Source organism: Saccostrea cucullata, unplaced genomic scaffold, assembly GCF_032062105.1.
Source record: "Saccostrea cucullata isolate Sc308-1 unplaced genomic scaffold, CSIRO_AGI_Scuc_v1 ctg3928, whole genome shotgun sequence".
NCBI lineage: Eukaryota > Metazoa > Mollusca > Bivalvia > Ostreida > Ostreidae > Saccostrea > Saccostrea cuccullata.
The window spans coordinates 39,334-51,962 of record NW_026936621.1 but is presented as its reverse complement, the minus strand read 5'-3'; the positions used below and the strand labels follow the sequence as shown (position 1 = coordinate 51,962).

At 33.4% G+C, this 12,629-nt stretch overlaps 1 protein-coding gene across 2 annotated transcripts; it reads right to left on the bottom strand.

Moving 5' to 3' along the window:
• Positions 1–5,861: 5,861 nt before the first annotated feature.
• LOC134245945 (uncharacterized) lies at positions 5,862–7,810 on the bottom strand. Of its 2 annotated transcripts, none has more exons than XM_062728182.1 (4): positions 7,659–7,810; positions 6,859–7,103; positions 6,498–6,638; positions 5,862–6,138 (listed from the first exon to the last, which is right to left on the bottom strand). In XM_062728182.1, the coding sequence occupies exons 2-4, from the start codon at positions 7,079–7,081 to the stop codon at positions 5,948–5,950; spliced, it is 555 nt and encodes a 184-aa protein (XP_062584166.1). In that variant the 5' UTR covers positions 7,082–7,103; positions 7,659–7,810; the 3' UTR covers positions 5,862–5,947. The 2 variants fall into 2 exon arrangements, with proteins under 2 accessions (XP_062584166.1, XP_062584165.1); XM_062728181.1 differs by having other exon boundaries at positions 6,859–7,100; positions 7,659–7,795.
• Between the last annotated feature and the right edge of the window lie 4,819 nt (positions 7,811–12,629).

The following is a 12,629-nucleotide window of genomic DNA, read 5'->3' as shown; positions in this document are numbered from 1 at the left end:
CCCATGCGTTTTCCGACGGGTTGTTGGAAGACCTGGTATCCAAAAACTATGTACAGAGATATTGTCAATTTGAAACCCAAGCATCTTTTTCATATTAACATCAGAGCACTTGTGTACAGTCAGAGTATTTTTAACAAAATACGGTATGTGCTACTATAAAAGTGGGCTTCATATTTTAGCTACTTCGGTCTGGACAACAATGCACTTATTCATGAATACACTTTACTAAATAAATCATAAATATAATACAAAGCAAGAACATGTGTAGCGCTAACTCATGCCTGCGCTAGCCACTCGATACCCAATCTTATAAATTTTGAATACTGTAGACGTACTTTTTTCCACGGGGTCATAATTCAGCGGAATCTCAATTTCTGTTTCATCCGCATGTAGAAAATGACGCGGATTTCCTAGAATGTCACTATATGCCTTACATTTACATAAAGAACGCTTGGACAAATTTCCGCGGAAAATTTGTGACCGCATAGATATGCGTAAATTAATACCACGCAAAAAAGTACTTCTACAGTAAGTTAATTCATTATGTACACGTACAGTAACTTTGTAAATGATCAATGACAAGGTAATCAATTTACGATTTCATTTTTTATAAAAAAGCAGATGTCGATAATGTCAAAAAACCCCGACTTCAAATATTCATGAGGTCTGGTTGTATGAAATGTTAAAGTCATCCGTTTTGATGCTATTAATTTTCGTTAAATTTTTCGCTTTTAAATTTTCCAATTATTCCTTGTGATATTTGACTATCTACTTCTGATTTACACCATTCCTGGAATATTTTGTAAGTACTTTTACAGTTTCTCCTTAAGGCCCTGTCACACCAAGCTGCGTTCACACGGAGTCATTACTGCGTTGTTAATTTCTTAAAATCGCCGTGGAGTCGCAGGAAAATTTCACAATTTTCTGTACGATTTTCACAATATGAAGATGTCACGGCATCCCCACGGCGATGTTCTACTGCGTTCCCACGGAGATCTCTCGGCGATTTGACTGCGCTTTCGCGGAGTTTTCACGGCGCGTTAGGAGTTTTCACCTCGTGTTCACGGCGTTGTCACTGCGCTAGCTGCGTTCACAATACGTTCACAACGCGTTCTATACTCATTGAAATATATTCAGAAGGAATGTAAAACATTTTTGTTTAAAGATTCAAGTTACACGATGAAAAGACTCTAATCATGCCAAGAAATATTCTTAATAATTAAAAATGTTCTATTTTAATAATTTATTACTGAATTATTAATAGGTTTAAGATTAAATTCCTTTTTTTTTTTTTTAAATTTTATCGGTTCAGATGTGCTGTTAGATTTTCTTTGATTTATTATGAATGCAACAAAAAAAAAAAAAAATAAAATAAAATAAACACACTGCAAAGTTTTCTACAAAATTTAAATGAAACAACAGAACAAGTTAGGGTGTAATTTTCTCTTCAATTTTTTTCACTAAAATGCACCTAGTTTAACAAATACGTTGGAATTATTGCTGATCAAATATGATCCCATTGCTCTGTTTTGTGAGCTGGCTAACAACGCTCTAACAACGCCGTGAAAGCGCATTGTGATCGCCAACGGACGCTTTAGAAACGCCATGGGAGCGCAATGATCGCAGTGACAACTCCGTGCTGTCGCCGTGTAATCGCAGTCGAAAAAATCACAAGACGATAAATCTCATCAGAAGCGCCGTAAAAACGCGATAGAAACGCAGTGACATCTCCAAGGACTCCGCGACATCTCCGTGAGGACTCCGTGGAAGCGCAGTCTACTATCACTGCGTTCGTGCCGCGATCATGTGCGTTCTCACGGCGTTCGTACGGAGATCCTACTACGTTGCTGGAGATCTCACCGCGCTGCTACGGCGATCATACTACGTTTCTACTGCGTTCTTATCAGACCGCGATCACACGGCGCGTACTTTGTGCATGCCCAAAGTGATCGCCGTTCCCTGGCGTTCTGGGAGACCCTACGCGACCCTACGGCGTTCAGTGGAGATCTCGCCGCGTTGTCACGGCGCTGTAGGAGACTCTGCTGCGATCACCTCGGCGTTTTGCATTTTTTGAGGACGCCGTGCAGTCGCCGTGAGGACGCAGCCCTGGTGTGACAGGGGTTTAACTGCTGTTAGTATTTTTTTAAAAAGTAGAGAGGGACTTTAAAAGTAGAATATTTACTGGAATCAGCTAGTATATATCTTTGTGTAATAAGTTTTATGAAGTTTAGAGTTCCAGTATAGGTATTGTAATTAAAATTCATTTTGATTTATTGGGAATATATAAAAAATATTTAAAAAAGACGTTATGATTTTAAAGAATTTCCCCTTAACAAAGGTAGCTATAAGTATAAGTAGGATTTCTAGATTATATTTGTAGAATTAAATCTCAGCTCCTCTAAAATACAATTAAAAGCTTAACAAAAATTCTGTAACCTGTTTTGTCATTTGGGACCAGTACATACCATCTAATTCTTTTTTCACTTCTGAATTATTGAACGTTGAAGGATTGATTGTCTTCAAATTGTTCCTAATCGCTTAATGTGAGATTTTGACATCATCGATCATTTGATACTTTTAATCAATTCTTACAAAATGTCAAGGTCTTCCTTTTGTGTCGCCTACAGATCAGAGTGGCACTTTGGGATTACTTTACCTGCCGTCTGTCGGTTTGTCCTCAAAAACTTTAACCTTGTCGATAACTTTTGAGTGGGTGGGCCTATGGCATTTATATTTCACAGGTGTATTTCTTGTGTGTCAAGACGTTTCTTTGGTTACACCAAATTTGTCCTCTTGACCCATAGTTTAACCTAAATTTACAAAAAACACCACACTTTATCTTTGACCATAACTTTTGAATAATAAGAGATAGGACTTTCATACCTCACGTGTAAATTTCTTGTGACTAAACCTTTTAGTGTGTATACATATTTTTGACCTGTTGACCTTAGAGTTTGACCCACTTTTTAAAAACTTAAACCTTGGTCATAACTTTTGAACAGTTAAGACTAGGGATTTCATTTTTTTTACAGATATTTTCCTTGTGACAAAACTTTTCAATGGATATAAATATTTTCGACCTTTTGACATTGACCTTAGAGTTTGCCCACTTTATAAAGATTTTAACATTGGCTATAAGTGCGAACAGTTAGGACAAGGGCTTTCATATTTTACAGGTGTATTCCTTGTGACAAGTCCTTCTTTATAGTATCAACAATACTGGACTTTTGACCTTGACCTTTGGAGTTTGACATGTATGTGAGAAAATTCAACCCCCGCCATAAGCTGTAATACGGGGGATCAGTGTTTCACATATACATATTGTTTTTTTCTGAAAAAATAAGTGTAGGCACATGACTTAACACTGTCTCTTGACAGCTATATATACCCCAAACTGAGGTTTTTTGTTTTTAAAAGCACATTCTTTATTTTTAGATTCAAGGAATGAAAAGGGACAGATGTTGATTAAGTTATTAATCCCCTACCGATTAAAGCAGAGGGGACTATATATTTCCACTGAGTCAATCTGTACGTGTGGTTGTCCATCTGTCTGTCTGCTCTTCTGTCTGTCTGTTAGTCTGTCTCACTTCGTTTTTCGCATTTTCTAAAAGCTTGTAGATATTGAGCTGAGTTTTGGTATATGAATGTATCGTGATGAGTTACAGATCAAGTTTGCATTTCTTTACGCTTAAATTATTTTTGACAGAATTACGACCTTTTGAATTAGTCAGGGTTTTCCGCACTCTCTTCTAAACGTTTGCAGATATTGAGCTGAAATTAACCTTGGTGACTTTTAAATTAAGTTTGCATTTCGTTCTGCTTTATTGATTTTTGACAAAATCATGGCAGTTTCAATTTTTAACGGGAACCAAATTACACTTGCCGGTAGGGGACTAGTATTGCTAATGCAATACTCTCAGAATATGTGTTTACCCAGTCTCAGAATTTCACTGATATAAACACACAAATGCTTTATTTCTGATAATTTGATAAAGAATGCAATTAAATCTGTTCCATATTCTATTTTACCCCCCCCCCCCCCCAAAAAAAATTGCGGTTAAAATTAAATTCTTATTTTTTTCTCAATATTTTGGTTATTCGATGTGGCTTTTATTTATCATTCAGTATAGTATTCCTAATTATTATTACCTTTTTTTCAAATAATAGTTCTCCGGTTCCAACATTCTTTATCGCTCCAAAATTGAGCAACAGAATTCCGTTTTTCAAACTAAATTATAATATATAACTTTACTCCTTGTAAATATGCAGTGCCTGAGTCCTAATTGTATTATATTATTAAGAGTTTTTTGAGATTCCGATACTTAAAGTAATCTTTGTTTTTCCAATGAACTAGCACTCTGAGAGTATTGCATTAGAAATACTAGCCCCCTGCCGGCAATTGTAATTTGTTCCCATTAAAAATTAGAAATGCCGTAATTCTGTCAAAAAATCATTGAAGCAAAACATAATGCAAACTGAATCTGTATTTCCTCAAGCTACATTGTACACTCAAAAACCAAAAATCAGTCAATATCTGCAAGCATTCAGAAAAAACTGCGGAAAACCCTAAAAAACAAATGGACAGACAGACGGACATATCCTCAGAAGAAACAGATAGTCCCCTAAGGTTTCACCGGTTGGGGACTAATAAGCAATGCGTGCATATATGGTTGTCTACGGATAGGGCTTTGGCGTCGGAAGCAAATTGAAAGTGGGGGGGGGGCTAGGTGTAAAAATTTTTTATACCTTCAAAACAACCCGACAAGCAAAAAAAAAAGTGCATTGCCCCCCCCCAGCCCCCCGGTTCAGACGCCTATGTAGGGTGTGATTAATGTTTTGTATTATATAAATATAGCCCTTTGACGAGGTCGATCCATAGATATATCGACTTCACAGAAAAGCATGATTAATTAATTATAAATTAAAGGGCTACATTTGTTATATTATTTTTTACATAGATTGACAAAACAAAATGTGAAAATAATGGGAATAAGGCACATGTTTTCTCTATTTTACACTTAGAGACTAGAGATATAAATAAATCTTCTGTTTAATGTTAATGTGTTTGCTTTATACTGATGGAGTAATTTAGAGGATTTACTAATTCAAAATGCTCAATTTACTTGATTATATTTTGTATCAATTTTTGACAGGCATATCCAATATGTTTTAATATAAGGTAGATCCGATTCAAGGCTTCAAGGCATTGTTACGTCTCATCAATTACAGAACATGAAAAAAAATATTAATACAAATTGAAGTAAATATTTTTTTATGAAACATCTAGTCATATTCAGTATTGGCTATAATTGTGAAATCAGTGCTATTTTTGTTTTATAGAAAATTATCTCCATTTTAAGAAACATCAAGTCGACATGCATTTCAGATTCTATAAATAGTAACTCAAGTCTATATGCTGTTATATACTTAATCATGTGATCAAGTTTAAGCCAATCAGAGAGCTTGGAATAAATGATAAAAATAATATACATGTAGACAAAGATTGTGACACACGGACTCAATGCTCTTATTAATCCCCTACCGGTCGGACTCCAGGTTTTCTCTGAGTCTGTCTGTCTAGTTGTCCCTCTGGTTGTCTGTCAGTCTGTTTTTTTTTTAATGCTTGCAGATATCGAGTTGAAGTTTGGTTTTTGATTTGACCTTGATGAGTTACACATCAAATTTGAATTTTGTTCCGCTTTTATGATTTTTTATGGAAATATTGCAATTCAATTTAGTGGGACCCAGATTACATTGGCGGTAGGGGACTAGTATTGCTAATTCTGTACTCTGTGAATGGTTGTTCATATAGCTTAACGGATACATAAAATAGTCTTGACATCAGTTATACAGAGGAAAACATAATTTCTGTTTTAAAAAATACTTGGTATTAATATGACAAAGACGTTGAGTTTTTTTTCTATGGCATACTCAAATTTACGTTTTCTCAGCGCCCAATTGACATGTAGGAAGACCTCTTCGCTATTTCAATGATCATACAAATTCCACCAATGGCCGAGAGAACAATAGAAACTGCACAGAAAGCAAATGCAAAACTGAATTTGACAAAACTTCTGTCATTTCTCAATTCGGGGTATTTTCCTGCATAAACTGCAATGGACACGATGGTGCACACAGCTGAAACAAAACAGAATTTTAAGCAGATATATGCAGAAATAATAAACTACATTTGTTTAGATAAACATGTGGTATTACTCTACTTTTAAAATCAAAGGCAACAAGATATGAATCACAAATAGCAAATATCCCACTAAAATTAATATCTCCATGTAACTATTAACCTTACAGAAATACTATATACAACTTAACTGAAAGATCTACACGAAAATCAAAGAGCTGTGGTGTCTTTCTGACTCTATTGTAAATATATATATATATATATATATATATATATATATATATATATATATATATATATATATATATATATATATATATATATATATATATATATATATATATATATATATATATACCGCTTATAAAGGACAAGATGATTGCGACGATCAACACCAAGCTTCTGTCCTTGAAACGTATCCTTAGGATGGCAGAAATAAGAGCAAAGGTCAAGGTGAAAATCCCTAGCAGCCCAAATGCTTGAACTGCTTTAAGCCAATCTAAAACAGTTATTTAAAAAATATATATCAATGAAATTCTTGAGTTTGAAATTTTATTTTAAATAGTAGTGTGTAGCGTATTAATCAGTAATCTTTATGAATATGTATTCATATCTTTGTTCTAAAGTTGTTCGTTCAGTTCTATGTTAGCACACATGTGGGTACTTGCATGTATCACATCTTAAAGTCATGCTTATCAACAAAATTTATGAATTGTTACCTGGAACATCGATATCATCGCCATACTTAATGCATCCGGATTTTTTTTGGCCATTGATGTCGCTTGTGACACATTCCTTCCAGAGACCTGCATATAATTTCAGGCCACTTATCTCACCATAGATCCAATATGGCGCAGCCACGCCTATAACGTCTAGTATAAGGGCCGTGAGCAAGAATAGGCAGCCAAGTACGAAGAAGATGGAATTGCCTCCACATGGCATTTTAGCTTTTTATATTACACTGTTATTAAGTTAAAATAATGTAAAATACGTGTTTCATCTAATTAACTTGCATAATTTAGAGTAAATGATTGCTTTAAGTATTTAAACCATATTTCATTTGTTTCCCAAAACCCTTCAAAAGCATTAACTTACATATAGAAAATAAAGACATTTTCAAATCCTTGTATCCAAAGCCAAAATGTACGCAATGCATTGGATATTAGCATTTTTAATGCTTTTGTATTCTGTAGACTGACTTTTTTTCGCGGGGTCGTAATTCCGCGGAATCTCAATTTCAATTTTATCCGTGGATGGAAAATTATGCGGATTTATTAATATACCGTCACTATTATGCCTTACATGTATATTTAGTATGCTTGGATAAATTTTCGCGGAAATTTGTGACCGCGTACATAGTGTAAATTAATACCACGCGGAAAAATGGACTTCTACAGATTATCAAAAACTTGACAATATATACATGCAGAATATAGAAACTGTTAATTTGTAAACTAATACTAGATAAGCAATAGGTCCTATGAATGAACAATCTGAATAAATACGAAACAGAAAATACCTTTAGGTAGTTCCTTAAAACGTTTATTCCCCCTGTTGAATGGAGTAAAAATGATTTTTTTTTAATGTCACAAGTTTTAATATGCTCCTTGACGAAAAACACTTATTCACGTAGAATCAGTATCACGCGTGATGTTTGAATTGTTTTTATGTATTGGTTACAACAATCAACACATTCATATGTGGATCATTTTCTTTTTTTAAAAAAGTTGAACAGTTGACAGCAAGTTTCTTGTAATTACCAGCCTGTATTTAAATTTAAAACTATATATATAGTAAGTCAATACAGAAATCGGGAACATTCACCTGGCCAGTCCCAACCCCTCAAGAAATTCTACAGCAACAATGTAGATAATAACTGTTCATCCTAACGTCAGTATATTTTGATAACCAGGTATTGTAGATTTTTTTCAGTCCCAGGAGTTATACATGTATATATAGATAGAAATTCATAGTCATGTTTTACAACCATGTTTTAACAGGCTAAATACGAAGCAAATATTTCTTAGCAGTGTTGTTTTAATTAAGATGAAAATAATACAATGAAAATAATGATAAAATATAAACTTAATGTTTTAAGATATGGGGTAACGTATATTTAAGGCCAAACTCATTAGAACTGTCATAAAGTGTTTTTATGAACTAATGAAGAGTTTAAGAAATTTTTGCGAACCGTAAATTTCTAAAAAGAATTCCTAGCTCTCCGTGTTTGTGAAGACACATTATGGTCACAGATATCTTTTTTTTATTTGGTCACAGATATCTTGGTCCAATCCAAGTTCACTGAATACCTATTTCGCCACCCTGTTGGAATACAACTGCCTCCTTGATGGCATTTCCTTGAGGGAGTTTGTACACCGAGGACTAAATTGTGTGAATGTATAAGGGTGGTACACTGTATATAACTTTTTTTTCACGTTCAACATGTTTCAACAAGTTTGCACAAAAACGGATATGAATTATATTAGTTACCAATCTCATTTTCTGGTTAAAACCAACGTGCTTTGCCAGTGTAAAAATAAAGAAAGCTAAAATCGTGAATATAGAAGTAGACTTTTGTTTTATTGGGGGAATCGAAAGTGTTTTACTCATAATCATATAGTAAAGCATATGAGGATGACACTTTTTAAACAACTTGTTTATAATTATGCGGAAATATTTCTTGAGTTCACAATGAATATAGCTCAGCTGTCCCTTGAAGTACAATAAAGGATCCGGAAATTCAGCATTTCATCATTACTCGAAAAGACATCCAGCGATTTCAGAGTGATAATAATTTAAGGAAAGGAGTCATGTGATTTCAGAATATGAATCACGGAAAGATGCGCAAAACTATATACAGTGTACATGTAATGCTTATTAATCTATTATTTGACAAAGGTCTAAGAATAAAAAATTACTTGCGTATACCAAAAGAATTTAAGGATATCCGATCCTCAGTCAGGGAGGATAACTCCAAAAATTAATATTTAATTTGAAATGCATCAAAATGAAGCTTGAAAATGAATTTTTTTCATGCAACAATTTTCATTTTAATCATCTCTATAAGATTAAAGGTTTTTGGAATTCTTAGAAAAAGTCTTATAAAAGTTGACATTTGTACCCTCTAAAACGAAAAAATAAGACAGTTTTAGAGAAATAAGATTTTCTTGAATGAAGCCTTAGATACTAAATGAATGCTTATTAGCATGATATTAAATAAGAAGTGATTTGTGGTGTATTGCAATGATAGAAAAAAACCGTTCATACTATGTATTATGAGTATATGACGGAAATACATGTAGAAGACAAAAAATACCAAATAAGTATAAGAATCATGGCAATTTCTCTGAATTCCTGGATACCTATAGTTTTTTAACCTAAAATATATTTGTTGATCAATTTGCAATTAGAAAATGCATTGCAGATATTCCAATTCGGTTTTTTCGGCAAAAATATTGGAGATTTGGCAATTTTTCTTATATAATATGATTAATTTAATCTTTAACTTTAAAGAAATACTGTGGATCAATTTACATAATTTTGTGGATTCAGAGGTACTTGTATAAGTACTTTTGATCACTTAACTGCCAATTTTATAAACCTGAGGATCGGACTAATTTAACTCTTTCTTCCGAATCACAAAGGACTTTAATCGGTAATGACCAATATATGCCCTCAAAATCAAACTTTGACGGAGAAATATATAATTATACGAGGGACGTTCAATAAATAATGTCATTGGGATTCGGAAAAAACAAAAAAAGTTTTTTCTCTATAATTTAGTCTTCATGAATTAACGAAAATATTCTGTTTTGATTAAAATACATGTCCGTAACATTTTTATTCAATTTCTAATTGTTTTTAGAACTCATTTTTGAGCATGACCCTTGGTATACTGGGATATGGCATATCCTATGATTTGCTGTACTTGTTTTTTTTCTTTCTGATGATTGTTTTTGATGAAGTTTGGGAAATGAAACAAATCAAAGGTTCAAAGATCTGGCAAATTCTGTTGGTGTGACGTAACATTGACCCTCTGTTTATTCCCAAAACTCCTTTACTCTTCATGGCCTATGGATTTGGACGCTGTCTTGAAGAAATTTAATGTAGTGGACTCCTCATTCTGTTTCCTTCCTCTCATACACCTTTCATTTTTTTGCAAAAATTTGTTTAAAAGACTCCTCCAGAAATTGAACTTCCTCCCCGAATATGAATTTGAACAACAAGACCGCTAATATTTCGGAAAATAGCATCTAAAACTGTTGTTGTGCTCTTGCAAGTCTTTGTTCTTCTTAGGCCTTTGCATGTTGTCAAGTGCATCCTATTGTAAATTTGATTTGAGGGTTTAAAGCAAAATGGATTCAAGTTGCATTATCTATCTGAAGTTCAGAAAAACGTGGATAAGTACAATTTTTGATTTTTTAAAAATAATTGTTAAGATATTCCTACACGCTGTCGCTTTCACTCATTTTTCAAAATATAGGGTGACCTTTGAGCATTAAACTTTTTAACTATCAAATGTTTCTTTAAAACAGTGTGAACTACTCCCAAAATGATGTCAATCAATTTTGCCTTGCGTCTTAAAGTCAATAAAACATAATCAGTGATAATTTGTTGAATTTTTGCAAATATACATTGGTTGTTGTATGTTCTTGTTGCCAAGGACGGTACCCAGTTTTGAAGATCATTATATAATTTTTTTTTATTGAAATCTACCTGTTCATGGGTGTATAAAACACATTGGTTGCTGTAAATTTCACATATTTCATTTCATATATTTTTGGGATATTAACAAGTTTTACAGCTGCTTAAATGAAGCGTTTAATTTTACTGTAGTTTACTGATTCTTGACCATTCATTTTTAATGCAGTGTCTCGACTAGCCCTTGTTTTCCAGCTTCCAGCAATGAAATAATGCGATGAAAAATGGTCACATAAACTGCTATCAATTCATTAAAGATTCTATAATGAGAGAACGTCAAGCTTAATGTCATATGATTTCTTTGTTGTATGTCATGGGGCTAATGACATTATTTATTGAACGTCCCTCGTATTCTAAAAAGGGGGATATCTGCAGACTTCATAAGCAATGACGTAATATGTTTGAAATGACGCCAGGAAAATGATGTAGATTTAATTTTCATAATTTCTACAGAAAAAGATACATATTGCGTCGGTATTTTAAGTAAAAGTCACCAAGCGCAGATCTGCTCAAGCTCAATATTTTGAGATAATGTTTAGAATGATAATATCAATGAAACATATAAATATTGTTCTTGTGCCTGCTTGCGCTCTATAAATTTTAAAGCTAAAAATATTAAAATGTCATAAAAACAAAAATTGTGAATAACCTACTTTGAAACTATATGTTTTGTCATTTTATATTTCTCATACAATTTATACAATTCAGCACATTTCAAGAAATTTTCAAACTATGACTTTAATTGGGGCAATAATATATGCAATATACCTTAATCTTAAGTCCTATTACTTGGAAAGTGCTGCTAAAATCGGATGTCCACCATGAGTTGATGAAAATTCTTTAATTGTACGAAAAAAATGTAAAACTTCTGGTTAGGTTTCATGCAAAAGAAAGGAATACCTAATTAGTTCTGTGTCAGAAGAGTAGGATTCTAGCAGCAATTTCACTGGCCCTTAGATGTTTTTATGCTTCTTCTTAAATTTCGAGCAAAAATTAAATAAACAGTAACCTCAAAACAATGAGCTGAAATTGTTTATTAAAAATTGATATATTTCAAGCTAGTATATACAAACGCCAAAATTTGACATGCAAATCACCGCTTAAGACCAAGTAAGTCACACGCATTAGCAAAATGTACAAGTTCTAAACTTACAAACAACCAATTGCAGACACAATAAGAGGTACATGTATAATACATACAAAATTACACTTTACCAAAATATTATTATATGCATGCCAAGAGGAATGACTTAAAATATAATTGGAAGTGGCAAAAGGTGAGGTCCCAGGTCTAACAGATCAAAGTTCGTATTCAAAAAAGGGGGATTTCGAGTGGGTTTTAATAATCTCTCTCAGCCCCCTCTTACAAAATAAGTTCTACTTCTCTCCACATATTGTACATAGTGAAACTAACTCTCAGCCAATCAGATTGCAGGAATGGTCCTGGAGCTCCTAGAGTATAAATACTAGCATAGGGAGAAAATGTAATGGCTTACTTAGAGGATATTTATATTGTGTGATTTGATACTGGCTTTATCCAACGTGTTGAAATGGTGTATACATGTATATTCGCGAGGCTTGCCGAGCGAATATACACCATTTCAACGCGTTGGATAAAGCCAATATCAAATCACACAATTATAGATGTTCTATTTATCTCATACGAAACTTTGAGACTTCCCCTGCGAAACTACATGAACGATTGCTGATTGATGACGTATAACTTGATGACGTACTACCGTTGATGTTGACATGCCTGGAAAGAAAGTAGATCGTGTTCAAAATTTAG

Coding starts and splice junctions, on each gene's coding strand:
- LOC134245945 (XM_062728182.1), bottom strand. CDS start 7,081: ATGCCATGTGGAGGCAATTCCATCTTCTTCGTACTTGGCTGCCTATTC. Junction 6,639..6,858: donor CGATGATATCGATGTTCCAG/GTAACAATTCAT, acceptor TAACTGTTTTAG/ATTGGCTTAAAGCAGTTCAA. Junction 6,139..6,497: donor CATCTTGTCCTTTATAAGCG/GTATATATATAT, acceptor GTTTTGTTTCAG/CTGTGTGCACCATCGTGTCC.